The sequence below is a fragment of the Podarcis filfolensis genome, assembly GCF_964270895.1.
Source record: "Podarcis filfolensis genome assembly, chromosome: 1".
Lineage (NCBI taxonomy): Eukaryota > Metazoa > Chordata > Lepidosauria > Squamata > Lacertidae > Podarcis > Podarcis filfolensis.
Window position 1 is genome coordinate 56,163,653 of NC_139604.1, and position 14,681 is coordinate 56,178,333.

A 14,681-nucleotide genomic window follows, 5' to 3' on the forward strand; every position below is an offset into this window, starting at 1 on the left:
TGTTACCCCAATCCCAGAAAAGATATTTAAACTGCAGAGGTAATAGCAAGCCTGAGGAGGTCAGAATGGAGGAGAGGAGCAGCAACAGTGTCAGGAAAGGGGATGAACGCGCCTCATTGTGCTGGGCTTGGTAGTGAGCTGGAAAGTTATTCACCCTCACCTCCCTTTGGGGGCTGTTTCTGGACAGGAGAAGGAAATACAGTAAGCAGGTCTTCGGGAGAGTGCAATAGGAACATCGGGACACTAGAGGGAACTCCAGTGTAACAGACAGTGAGAAAAGGGTCTGGTGATGCAAGCATTATGGAAAAACAGAAAGAAAACAGAAAGCCAAAAAGGTGTTCATCATCTCCGTGATAAGATAGGTGTCTGCATCCTATCCCTATAGAATGGGATATATTGCAGCCTTACTCCCAGTTCTCAATGGCAGAAGAGTCACAGGTTGTGCTCCGAGGGTTTCAGAAAAGTAAACTCTCACATGCACACTATTGCATTTCTACTTTTTTTTAAAGAGATTGGTTCCATTTTACAGCTGAGGAACAGTGAGACAAAATAATAATCAGTGCATTCATCGAATTCTTCAGCAGAAATAATAGTTAACTAATTGAGCGTTTCTGCAAAGCAGATTCTCTTTAGCACTGAACAGCTGAGCTTAAGAATAAACTAAAAGTTCCATCACTTCTCTCATGAGAAGTTAAATACTGACTTCACCTCCATTGCTAGCAAATTACAAAGAAGTAATTTGAAGCTTCTGACGCTCTTTTCTGCGCCAAAATACATGCCTGCACCACAGTGGAGGCTGCAGTGGTTCTGTAGCGATGGCTATATACCACCCCACTCCTTCTGTTAGTGAAATATTAGGGCCATATGTACCATACATTTAACGCAGTATTATAGCACTGTAACAGTCTTGGCTTACCCCCAAGAGTACGGTGGTACCTCGGTTTTCAAACGTAATCCATTCCAGAAGACAGTTTGACTTCCGAAACGTTCGAAAACCGAGGCGCAAATGGCCGCCTGCAATTTCCATTCAGAAAATTGAAAAAAAAAACTCAGCGGAAGCTGTTTGACTTCCGATGCTTGTTCGAATACGGAAGCAATTACTTCTGGGTTTTCAGTGTTCAAAAGCTGAACGTTCGGCTTCTGAGACACTCGAAAACCGAGGTACCACTGGATGAGGAAGTTTTGTTTGTTAAAGGTGCTGAGAGTTGATAGGAGATCCCTATTCCCCTTACAGAGCTACAATTTCCAGAGTGGTTTAACAGTCCATCACCTTTCGTAGGGAACTCTGGAATCTCATACCCTCCAACATTTCTCTGATGAAAATAGGGACATCCTAAGGAAAAGCAGGACGTTCTGGGATCCAATCAGAAACTGGGACAGCTTCTGTAAATCTGGGACTGTCCCTGGAAAATAGGGACACTTGGAGGGTCTGGAATCTAGCTCTGTGGGGGGAAAGGAGGGTACTGAGAGTTGTTTGGAGACCCCTATTTCCCTCACTACTAGAGCTACTATAAGGGAAGTAGGGGTCTCCGCATAACTCCCAGCACTCTCAGCAAACTACAGTCCTCGGGATTCTTTAGAAGCCATGACTGTTAAGTGGTACAGTAATTCTTCAAACGCATGGTGTGGAAGTGTCCTAGGACTAAAAGACAGGATTTAAGAGATTCACTTAGATCCATGGTAGTCCAAAATGAGCATTTTGTACAAGTTTGGAAGATCTCTCTGGTGGGAGGTGAAAAGGAACATCTGAGATTAAACAAATCACACACACACAGTCTCAATGCAGAATGCAAAGGCAAGCCAAGACGGAAGACAGAAAGTTATTTTGGAGTTCCTTGGCAGGAGCGAGGAGAATATCTGAAATGGAAAAAGTCCAGAGTACAGTAATCAACAGTGAAATGAGACAAAAGGAAGGGAAGGGGACGAGTCAGAGTCTGGTGCTGTGTAAACACCCCTTTTATACACTATTGCTTTCACTTCTCACTGCTTCCTGGTGATACCTGAGACACACACTGTGAGGCTGAGGACGATCAGATCAAGGAGTGTAACGTAAGTACTTTTGGGCAAAGTTAATTAAATTGATTTGGGGACAGTATTTTATTTGATCCAGGCCTCAACTGGGAAAGGCCTGAAAGAATAAAATGGTTCTGCTGAACGTGAGTAGAGAGTTTCCCCCTCATGAACCCCAACAAGGAACAGAAGGCAATTTTTTTTATCCCTGCCACAGTGTGTGGAAGTCTTTTCTTTGGAAAATTAAGGCCTGGGCAAGCTTCTCCTCCTCCTCTCTCTCAAGCATCTCAGCTTAGAGAGGAATAGCACCCACAACCACACCATATATTTAAAATGCTCTTATACCACTTTAACAGTTATGGCTCCCCACCCCCACTGCCCCGATCCTGGGAACTGTAATTTCTTCAGGGTGCTGGGAATTCTAGCTTTGTGAGGGGTTTCCTAACAAGTCTCAGCATCCTTAACAGCTCCAAATTTAGGGTGGTATGGGTGGTTCCCCTGCACAGGGTGCCAAGCTAATAATAATAATAATAATAATAATAATAATGATAATAATAATAATATCATCTTTATTTATATGGTTACCAGCTGAGAATATCCATAAAAAACAACTGTACCAAAATTGATAATTGTGAAAATAAGATATATTGGGGCGGGGGGGGGCAATTTTTGTCCTCATTCAGGGCTCCATATTACCAAACTCCACCCCTGCCTTTAACAAATTATACTTTCCAGGACTCTTTGGAGTAAACCATGATTATTAAAGTGATATAAGTAGTGCTTTTTTTTCAAGAAAAATAGGTACCAGAACTCATCATGAAGTTCTTACGGTAAGTCACCGGAGAAGTGCCCGAACTGTGCTCTGGTGTGCCCTGGCTGAAAAAAAGCACTGGATATAAGAGTGCTTTAAATATGTGAAGTGGATGTTGCATCAGAAAAAGCCTCAAGCTAGATTGTTCGAGACCATTTCTGATGTCACTTGTTCATTCCATAATCTAACTAAGAGATACTTACTAAGACAATGGCTCTTTCTGAGGGTTTCAGTAATGTTAGCTAGGGGTTAAAAGCATTCCCTTTTGAAAGGAATACAAAACTGTAGGGCTGAATCCCCTAAGGCCCAAAGGCCCCTCAAATGATCACCTGGAGAGTAGCAGATTATGGAGGCAGAGGCAGAGAGACCCAGCACCATGACTGTCATGGGCATGCCAGCGGATACTGCATTTACCCTTTTTTCGTTTTAAAACAACATTTATTATCCAGGCATGTCTACGGTTACAGAAGTTCATTTTACTATTTTTACTTTTAAAACAAACAGTCCTTTCCTACAAGCGTGTTCTCCTTCATGGAGAGCACGTGTTGCGGTGGGGTCTGCTGAGCCACCCCTCTGTTGCCAGGCAGGGTCTCTAAAGATGGCCTGGGGCAACAACTGGTTCGCTGGGTAGCTGGGGTAAAAGTTATGTTGCAATTTTGGTGGGAGGGGTAAGATGTTTAAATATTCTGCACGCAGCCTGGAGCTTTCCCTTTGCTACGTGCAACGGATCACCCGCCCACCCGCCCTTGAGTAAGGGGTTGTTGCATTGACCTTGCTATGCCTGTCATGGGGTCGTTTGCTGTTGGGGCAGGGGCCTGGTAGGAATTTTGTCCATCTGGCTGATTGGCTGGGCCATTTAGTTTTTGCCTACTGCGTAGCAAATCATCACAACTTGTAAGGTTGCAGTTAGGCATTGGTTATAAATTGGTGGAGGAGGGGTTAGGATAGGCTGTACCTGCCCCTCCATGGTTGCTGCGGAAAGGGAATTCCGTTAAAGGAATCCTGGGGCTTGCTATCTTTTTGTCCAATCCCTGGAATGGGATTAGGGCCGGCAAGCCTTGGGGAGCATGCGGGTGAGAATTGAGGGCCTGTGACTCAGCTCAATTTCTCCCCAACTTGTTTTCCCTTACTGGTTTTCGGTGGTGCCCAGAAGTCAGTTCTGTCCCCAGGCGGGGGGACAGATAGTCTTAACCAATGCCTAAACAACCACTCACGGTTTTGTATTTAAATTAAGTTGCGGCCAAAATTATGCCAAAAACCTTAAACAAAAATTAAGTGTGCATTGTGACTTATTCGGGGAGTGGCTTGGGGACCTCGACACGCAACAACATGGTTTGCATAATCCCAAATAAGCATATGCAGCACCAGGGCAGCAGAATCAAATGCCATTTTACTTGTGTTGCCTTTCTGTTACTATATGGTTTTTAAAAAATTATACAACTTCACATGTTGAGAGTATTTCTTCTTTAACTAGGTTGGTCAAATGTATTTGTGTGGAGGGGGGTTGTGTTAACTTATCAGGCATGTGGAAGCAGTTGTAAAGCATGGAATGGATGTTGGGGAGGGGGACATGTTAATTGTGTCATTCCCCTCCCTAAATTTTCTGAATTTACAAGGGAAACAAGTGGCAGAGAGCCTGGTTTTTCATTTCCCCCCCCCCAGTTCCACCTCTCAAAGTACAACTGGGTAAGTATCCTTAGGCCATGTGGATTACATGTTACAATTATTATATTTAGAATTATTGTTCTACAATTTAGAATGCTTCTATCCCGGTTTATAGCACAGAGGCTTTCAGAGCAGCTTATGGATGAATCTCAGAAGAAAACCACACTCAAATCTACTACAGGAGCAGAAATCACATAGTGTACCCGCCTTTTTCCTTGGTGCCATACCAGGCAGCAGCTCCCACCAAAATATTCTGAGATAAAGGCGTAGGATTGAGCAGCTGGAACTTGCTCAGCCCCTGATGAGGGCTCTTCCCTTCCTTTCCTAACAATTCATAAGAGCTGCATTATAAACTAAAGAATGCAGTTAACAAACAAATTCGGTCTCTTCCTGTTCAAACTCTTCCTGTTAGAAACTTTCATGATGTCAATTCTGCCATCAACCTCAACACAGTCATCAAGACTAAGATCAAAGTTCACAGTGGCAATGCAAATTCTGGTTATAACCATGTTTTAAAAGCAATCTTTCCTTCCCTGCCCACGCCACTGGAAGGAGCAAGAAACACTTTACTGACAAGATACATAAAGCTATTGCATGCCCCTGTCTCATGCTTAAAGGTCTGTGTGGGCACCAGCATGCCTAATAAAAGTTTAAATGAGTCAAGAGAGAGCTAGATTAGGTCAAGAATAATGCTGATCTCTCCTTCCCTTCCGTGTCTCTGAAGCCCCAAATAGAATCTGGTATAGTTGGTGCACAGCACTATTTTTCTAGAAAAAGAGGTGCCGGAACTCACGATGAGTTGTTCTCTTATAATGGCACCCACCTGAGAGGTGTACACAACCCAAAAGGAACCTAGCAGAAACTGTTCTCTGCTCTTCATGTTTGTCTGGCACAGTCTGTGGTCCCAAAATTATCTAGAGTACTGCAAATTACAGGTTTAGTGTATGTCCCGTGTTGCCATATCCTGAATCAAGCTCTGCCTCCTGCAATTCACCGCCACCCTGATCCTTCACTTGGATTCACATCATCTGTTGGGCAAGGCAGGTGTTCCCAAGCAACCTGCCATTGGGCTGAGCAGCAGGATCAGGGCACCTCCTCTACCTGCTCCACCAGATAGTACACCAATGGTAATGGCCGGCTTGGGTACCTCTGGGTCCCGCAGCCGGGCAGAGGCATGAGATAGATTAGTCCAGGAGGGGGACATCTGGTCCAGTGGTAGGTGCCCACTGATATTCCTGCCTGCTCTGATTTGTGAGGAAAAGTGAAGAGTTTAAGCTGCTCTTAAAATAAACCCACAGTGATTAGGGAGCTGGGGCTCCAAGGGTCCAGATCACGTTCATAACCCGAGGTTCCACTGTATTTGCCCAAATCTGAGCGGTTATTTTTTAAAAAATTGTATCTTTGGTTTGTTTGTTTGTCTTTTTGCAGATAATGGCTAATAGAACTGTGGTGCTGATTCCCCAAACTAATGCCAGTGTTATCCAAGCAGGCCAGGGAATCCTTGGTACTGTTACCCTGCCACCAGGGACAGTTCAATACATACAATATGCAGGTCAGCAGGTTGGAAGCCCCAACAACCAACCTCAAGCAGGGTGGAGGGAGAAACTTGTCAAAGTGGAGGCCAAGACTCTGGGGGTAAGTGTATTTGAGATCTGCCAACATGGAGGTCCAATGAATTAAATGAATATTGCATATGATTGCAGTGTTGCTCCCTGGCAGGGGGGTGAGGAAGAAAACCAGTCTGGCTTGCGTTTTCCCTGGAAACCAACCAAATTTGCATTTCCCAAAACAATAGGCAGACTAAAATGCAGTTCTCTGAATTTTGTGATACAGTTCTCCAACCAAAGAAACTTACATGTTAGGGGAACAGGTTCTGCAGATGCATATATTAATTAAAATGTCATACAGAAATGTGTTATAGTAAAGGAAATAGCTTGTAAAATGTGGAGGGGGGTATGCTATGCCTACTACTTGCATGGAGAGGGAGCAAGGTCCAATTTACTAGCAGGCTCAAGGGCGGGGGGGGTACCTGGGTGAGCATCATGAGGGGGGGGAGAATGTGTTTCAGTTCTGAATTTACCAAAGGGAAATTGATGTGCTGTTTTGTGCATTTTGTTCCTACAGGCCATCCAGATCTTAATTGGTTTGATACACATTGGCTTTGGGAGTGTCTCAGCTGTTCTTTGTACCTGGCTGTTGACTCTTGCTACTCTTGGAGGTTACCCATTCTGGGGTGGACTATTTGTAAGCAGAATATTATTTGCCTGTTGAGTGACAGTGTGTATCAGTGCCTATGATTTTGAATTTAGACTTTGCAGATCTGCATCCAAATCCCTGTTCAGGTGATGACTCCTTGTGTGTGGAGAATGGGTAACAGAATAGTTGTGTCATTAAGAAGGCTTTCCCTGAAGTACACTCTACTCATTTTAAGGATTTGTAATTGTAGAAAAGGCTTCATTTCTTGAGTATATAGTTTTTAGACATCAGGCTTAAATGCATCTTTTCTAGAAAGCATTTGGATTAAGTAAGCTAGTGTCTAACCCATGGCTCTCCAGTTGTTCCTGGACTACAACTCCCATCATCCCTGGCTATTGGTTATGCTGGCTAAGGCTACTGGGAGTTGTAGGGCTCTTGCCAGTTATGCCCTCTTCCAGCACTCTCCATTCCATCCCTCTCCTCCATGGGAATTCTACTTCAGCCGGTACTCTGAGGTTGCCAACCAGACTCAGTCCTCACTAGGTTGTTCTGAGTTTTTTCCTTCCTCTTTTCAGTTCCTACCACCCCACCCCAAATATCTTTTGCATTTTTGAAACTGGGTTTTCCTAAGCTTGCTGATACCGTCCCCCCATTCGCCTTTTGTGTGGATGGTGTTACTCTGGCTACACAAGGGACAGCACTTAGAGAATTGAGGCTGCTATTTGAATATTTGTGATTATGCAGGTATGTGATTCTAACATGATAAAAATTATGCTTCTCTTCCTAGAAGGATAAACTAGTGAACTTCAAGAGAGAAAAGGTTCTGTTATCTTATATAACCCAGTTTTTTACATTAGAGAGCATGTTTTTGAAATTTCTAAATGAACTTCAGTCAAATGTGTCTTTTTCCTTGTTTTGTTCAGTTCATTATTTCTGGAACCTTGTCGGTGTTAGCTGAGAAATATGGAACTTCCTGTCAGGTGAGAGAGAAAGGAACGTTAATATGTTTCCTTCTTATTACAAATCCAAGGCCATATTGGCAGCTTCCTCTGCAGATCTTCATTTATTGTAAGCCCAAATTCTGGAACAAGGAGCATCCATCAAGTCCCTCCCTCTGTTCCCATAAACATCCATCTTGACCAGACCAGCCTTTGTCTGAAATGAGGACCCTCTTTGACCAATGGAGAATGCAGAGGCAGCCTTGAGTCTGCCAGCTGGTCCTGTTGCCCTTCTTTCAGGACTCTAGCAAGGAACTGTGCATTCGCTGTGCCCCTTCTGATATTCCTCACTGGCATATGCAAATTCTATCCATTTATGTGAAAAGCAAAAGAAATTACAACCATTTTTAGAATCCTCACTATAGGCCATAGAGGCAAAACAGGTTTGGATTTCACTAATCGGATGCTAACCCAAATAATAAATCAAATCGGAATGACCCACAGCAGGCCTGAAACAGCTACTTCCAAACACAACAGAACTTGCCATAGTTGCTGAGGCTGATGGGAATTGGAGTCTGAAAACATTAGGAGGGTGCCAGGTTTGTGAAGGTTGATTGCTCAACAAACTAAAAATTATTTTTCTGTAAGGGAAATACTGCCCCCCCCCGATTCAACACAGGAATTGTGTTGACATTTAATTCATATTAAGAACTCAATAGATGAACATTCCTGAACAACTACTTTCCTTTCCTTTAAACATCAAAATAGGTAGAACAATCCATAGTATGACGCATGTTATATACGTATAATGTATACAACAAAAATGACACAATTTGAAGGAGCTCAGTAACTAACATGGAATTGTTTTATGGAGGTTACCTTAATTCAAAATATTGCCAGAACTGCTAGAAGCTCTCCCACAGAAGAGTCAAGATAGGCAGCTTCATGTTCTTATCAGATAATTTAACTTTAAGGTAACCTTGTGTTATGAGTCTGTAGGGTTCCTGGGCTCTTCTTCTAATTGTTGAGGCTAGTAAATGTTAACATTTTATCACTACTTAGAATATTGAAATGGAATGTCAGGAGCTGGATTTAGGAAAGTGCTAAAATACAGGCCAAACCAGTTTTCGCCTGACCAGAAACCTGCCTGGCAGAGGAACTATCAAGGGGAAAAAAGGAAGGAAATGGCTGGGCTGTTAAGCAAATAAAGGACAGGTAGACAGGCCAGTAACAAAGCAGAAATTCTGTACCAGCAGGCAAGTAGGGAAAGCCCCTCCCTGAGCTGGGTGAGTAAAAAGACAAAGCCTTGGGAGAGCAGTTTTGGGGAGGATTGCATTTTTCCTGTTGTAAGTGGGAGGAAAAAATAGTTGTATTTTGCAAACAGCAAGCTGAAGAGACAGGGAGTCAGAGCACTATGTCAGTGTGAATCCAAGGTGGTAGTCATGGGAGAAATGAGACTGATTTGCAGTGTAATCCTAGAAGCTTCTCCATTGCAGGCTCAGGTTGTGTATATGTACATGTAATTAAACTATATATCATAAAGACATCACAGTCTCCGCTGTGCCTCATTTCTAAATGAAACACGGACGCAGGTATTTCAGGTAAGCACCTGGACACCTGGAATCCCACACTGCGTGGAGACTGGGGTGGCGTGTAACACTATACAGTGGTACCTCAGGTTACATACGCTTCAGGTTACAGACTCCGCTAACCCAGAAATAGTGCTTCAGGTTAAGAACTTTGCTTCAGGATGAGAACAGAAATCGTGCTCCGGCAGCGCGGCAGCAGCAGGAGGCCCCATTAGCTAAAGTGGTGCTTCAGGTTAAGAACAGTTTCAGGTTAAGAACGGACCTCCGGAATGAATTAAGTACTTAACCTGAGATACCACTGTACTTGCTTTGTACTTTTTGGAGCCTGAAAATGACATTCTTTGTTTCTTTCAGGTGCGAAGCAGCATAGGAATGAATATCACAAGTGCTGTAATGGCATTAGTTGGCATCATTCTTTATTTGATAGAGCTGTCTGTAGGTCCTTTTCGTTATTATCCATATTATGATGAGACTGGGGAAAGCTATTATTGGGCAAAGGTAAGTGAAAAGAACGCTATGCAGAACTTTGGCTTTTGGACTAATCAGTGTATGTGAGAAACAACTTATGTGAACCCGATGGAACTTCCCCTTCCTCTCCTCTCCCCGTGTGCCCCCCCTCCAAATCTGCAGGTGAGGAGTGAGAGGAAGAAGAAGAGGGAGATGTTCTGTTGTACTCACAGAAGTTGTCCCATGACTGCAATGATTCAATTTGATGTCTTTATGGGCAGCATCCAGAAAGAGGGAGAAATCCCAATCACTATCAGTTTTGCTTTCTGTTTTCAACACATCACTTCTCAGTGCTGAAGAGACTAGTCACTATTTAGTTTAAAAGGTAGCTTGCCTCTTCAGCAGTGAAAATAGCAAGCATAGCTGAAGCTCTCCACATGGTTCTCCTACCCACCCAGGTCCCTTCTTTGCATTTTGGTTTGTAGCTTTGGAAACCCAGCATTCTGGCAGACTCTGAAGCCTGGACAGAAATGCCTGACCATTTGGTCTTAAGCTGTTCTTTCTCCATAGCTTACTACAGTTTGTTCTCTTTCAAAAACAGATGAATACCCACTAGGCATCAGTTCTGCTACTTTAAAGCCTCCTCCATCATGTAGATGGAGCTACATGACTCGCCTGTGGACAATGTGGCCCTTGGTCACAGGCTCTGATTTTGCCTGCCATTTGGAATGGTACGCCAGAGTTAAAGTTTTTATTGGTGCTGTTTTACTGGACTTTTAAAAACATTTTTTACCTTCAAAGTTTTGGGATGGCAGATTTTCTAGAATTCTTGTTCAAGGCAGCTTTTGGAACTGGTAGTCAGTGTGGCCTTTTACAGCAGTTGTTAGTGCTGTGTTGAAAACTATCCTCCAACTGCTGGAAGAAATTCTGCCCACACAACAGAGGCTTCTTTCATTCTACCTCATTCGCACAGCACTTTAGATTTATTGTGGCTCTGGGGAGGCAGGCTACCAGACTCTTGAGATCAGCACACTCAGTGATTTTGCTTTTAAATTAAGTTCTTCATTTTAGCCTCAGAATCACAGAGTTGGAAGGGACCCTGAGAGTCGTCTAGTCCAATCCCCTGCAATGTGGGAATCTCAACTAAAGCATCCATCACCTCTGCTTAAAAACCTCCAGTGAAGGTTTATTAGTGCTACTATTATTACTGCTCCGTGCTTGCTACTTACCTGTGCAAACATCTTTCCACTAAGCAGTCATTCTGTTACTAGAAAAATTACATACCCCCAATACTAGCACTGTAATATTTTGTCCCTGAGAAAATGCTATTTATCCTTATAGCTAGTGCATCCATTCCGTCATGCTCCTTCTGGGGTAGTTTGTCCACCTTTGGTCTCCACCCTGCACTCAGCTCTCACCTGTGGCTCCTAGAAGCTTTCAGCATGCGACAGCAGCCACATGCCAGAAAATGGCTTCGGTTGGCCAGTTAAACCAGGTGATGGCAGCCGATGGGTCTTAAACCCTTGGTGAGTTAAGGACTTACCCTGCAAACGAAGACAGGCTCTGGTGAATTGAGCGGATAAGACCAGTAGCAGATCCAACAGTCAAGAATGTGGTTTCTGCACATGCTGTAGAGGGAAGTGAGCTCATCAGCCTGGGAAGGTAGCCCATCTAGGAGAAGAGAAACTCTGATCCTAAACCTCTGCTGCCTTGCAGGATATATTCGGGAGAAGACAATCCTGAAGCAAATGCTACATAAATCCAGAGTGCAGTCTAAGATGGCTGGGTGGTGCTTTATATGCTTCTTTCCAGCAACTCCTGCAGCCCAACTGGTGCCAAACGTATTGCTCTGCTTTCCTTTGGACCACATGAGCGAGGCCAAGAGGGGACGGGGTCATGTCATCTGAGCAGCCCAGGACCTTCCTGCACACTGCCCAGGCTTGCACCTTGGGGAGGTCACTTTGGTGCTGATAACGCAGTGGTCTGTCTTCACCCCCAGAGACACACTCCATTGTCTCTTGATGCCAACAACAACTTGCAGTTGGGAAATGCCATTTGGAATATGGCTATGCAGTTGCCATGGGCTCCCATTAGATAATGTGGCGTCATTGTACATGAAAGGCAGAACGTCTCGCTCTGCCTCTTCCTTGAGCTGGGGAGTGAAGAGAAGGTGTCTTGTTTCAAAAAGGGAAGGGATGCAACAACAACAAAATCAGACATGGGATTTTTCCAGCTCCAGTTTCTTGCATGTTCTGAATGTTCACCCTCGGTGCTGAGTTCTGATGTTGTTTGAAATCAGAAACGCCAGCATAATGACTTGAGTCACTATATTATAAACAAAAGAAATTCCCTTTTGAGGAGGCAAGATTAATTTGTCATGAAAGCTGACAAAGCAAATAAGACCAAGGGGTGGTGTTCATTTCAGGGCAGACTTTGGAGGGCCAAAATACCTTTAATTCATGCATAAATGCACTGACATTTCTGCTCCTTAGGATTCTTCCCAGCTGCTGCTTTTCCTTCACAAGGATGTGTTGTGAATGACATAGGAGGGTTAACAAAGAGGGTATTTTTGGATGTGAGTCTCAAACTGGCTCTTCCTTTGTCTGGTCTCATACAAATGTAAACCCAACTAACGAGAATGTGCACAGGGTTGTTCTTTTGCAGATATCCCATAATAGAGCCTTTAAATGAGGCTCAAATGACCATGTTTAGAGTTGTATGAGGGCATTCCAGGTTCTACTGCCTACCAAACAGTGTCAGTCCTGGGTTGGTAGCCCTGCTTTGGGATGCTGCAAAACACAAACATGCTATGAGGGTCTCTGCCCAGGTTCAAATTCACCAGGGGTGAAACTAGGCTTTATTTCACCCAGGTCAAAGACCCAGCACATTTGCGTAAACACACACAGAGGCTGGGAGCCTCAATGGTGCCCTTTTGGAGGCTTCATCCCGAGGGGGGGGGCAGACAACTAACCCCCCCCCCCAACCCCAGTAGCTACGGCACTGTACTCTCTATCCTTGGTTTTACAATTGTACGTTTCAAGAGGTATTTGTATGCGAAGCAAACGCTTTAATCAAATTATTCAAAATCATCACCATTACCAGCAGATTTTCCTAGGCTGATTCCCAGAAGGTTACATAGAAGATGGAGACTAGGACACTTTTTAATGTTGCAACTAAACTGAATTGGCAGTACTTTGAACTGTATATGATAAATGACCTTCTACCCGCTTCTGTGCTCCACAGGCTGTAAGTACTGGGCTTGCAGTTATTCTCCTCTTGTTCAGCTTTCTGGAGTTCTTCATCGCTGTCTCATTAGCACATTTTGGGTGCCAGTTAACCTGCTGTTCCAATGACCCGGTAAGCATTTGATACCTTGCTTAAAGTTTAAGCAGATCTTGTTGAGAGGTTTGGAGAGGATTATTCCTTTAAAGATTATGTTTCCACCCCACCCTGTCTCCAAAGAGCCACTCACCACTTCCACATATATCCTCACAACAACCCTGGAAGGTGGTTCAAGGTGAAAGTGAGTGACTGGTGAGCTTCATAACCCAGGAAGCTTCATAACCAACAACTTTACCAGCCATTTTTTGCCCAGAGAACCTACAGGTCTTTGCCACTACTTTATCACTGTTATAAAAAGTGTTAAAGTGTGTGGAGTATTTTCCTTGAACACATGAAACAATACAACGAAGAAAAATCACACCCCGTTACTGAGGACTTCTCTCATGAGTAAACTTGCACAGATAGATGTTCATACCTGGAGTCTAGTGCTGTGAATCCAGTGTTGATCATAAACACTCCTTTAAGAGGAAAGACGAACCCCAAACAAATAACCCAGTTTATCTCTAAACTCGGCTGAGAGGGCAGGAATCTTTTTAAAGAAGGAAGTCCCAGACATTTTTGTGTTCATTTACCCCCTTGCCCCTGCCACCCCACCAGCACCATCCCCCTCTTGCCTGCATGGCATGGGGGTGGGCACAAAGCACCAGCTGTGGCACCTGCAGAACGCTTGCGTCAGCGCTGACTTCTGGCAAGATCTTGCTGAAGTCTAGCACCCTTATCTCAGTACATCCAGACGTGGGGGATGTGCTCCTCAAGACATGAGCCCAAGCACTGTGTGATTAAGCCCATTGTTCACATTACACCAACATATAGTGGTACACTATGCAGTAGTAGAATGTGGAGACAAAGGCTTTATTCCTTGTCCCAGTTTGCCTAGGCAGGATTTACCTGTCATGCAACTTTTAGAGCAAAACAGAAGGATTTGGAGAACTGCAGAGCAGGAAGTGCAGTTGCAAATTGATAATCTGCCAGCTCCAGCCTTTTTCCGATATTTTAACACTGATCCTCACAAATCAGAATTGCTCGCTGGCACTGCCCCTTCTGTGATGTTCTCGCCCTCATTCATGATGATGACCAGAGTGGTGGCGGCCCCTGAATGCTGCCAGGATGGTGATTATGACAATGGTGATGACATGGCATGTGTCTTCTTCTGATGAATTACTCTTCTGTTACACAGGCAATGGTTTATATTCCCTACACTGTTGATACGGCTCCCACTGAAGGCAATTGTGTTCCTCCTCCTCCTCCTCCAGCTTCTGCTCCTCCTCCAGCTTACAGTACTGTGGATTCTTTCCCCAAGAATGAGTGAAGAATCTAAAGGAGAAGTTGTATATGGGAGATGCTGCTAAAGGAGTGAAATTAATACTCATTTGCTTTTCTGTCTTTTTTGGCACATATATCCATTTTTAATAAAATGTTATTAGAATTTAGAAAGAGGAATGTAAAGATTATTATCAAATATCTTTTTAAAAAAATCAAAACTAAAATGTTAATCTTGATGAAAACACAAACCCAAAGGAAAAGAAGAGGAAAGGGGGGAAAGACGAGAGGGGTGGAAAAAAAATTGAAAGAGAAAAAATAGAATTAAGAAAATAAAGAACTTCTGATTCTTCGTCTATCAGCTCTATATCAACATTATTCAACTCATCCACTCCAATATAACACCTGTCAAAACTACTTTCT

The 14,681-nt window shown here is 43.7% G+C and overlaps 1 protein-coding gene across 2 annotated transcripts; it reads left to right on the forward strand.

Moving 5' to 3' along the window:
* Positions 1-1,451: 1,451 nt before the first annotated feature.
* On the forward strand, positions 1,452-14,614 carry LOC310762462 (membrane-spanning 4-domains subfamily A member 8-like). 2 transcript variants are annotated; one of them, XM_083613615.1, is made up of 7 exons: positions 1,452-2,049; positions 5,915-6,121; positions 6,611-6,730; positions 7,606-7,662; positions 9,564-9,707; positions 12,900-13,013; positions 14,176-14,614. In XM_083613615.1, the coding sequence occupies exons 2-7, from the start codon at positions 5,918-5,920 to the stop codon at positions 14,305-14,307; spliced, it is 771 nt and encodes a 256-aa protein (XP_083469741.1). In that variant the 5' UTR covers positions 1,452-2,049; positions 5,915-5,917; the 3' UTR covers positions 14,308-14,614. The 2 variants fall into 2 exon arrangements, with proteins under 2 accessions (XP_083469741.1, XP_083469742.1); XM_083613616.1 differs by lacking the exon at positions 1,452-2,049 and adding an exon at positions 3,162-3,270.
* The last annotated feature ends 67 nt before the right edge of the window (positions 14,615-14,681 follow it).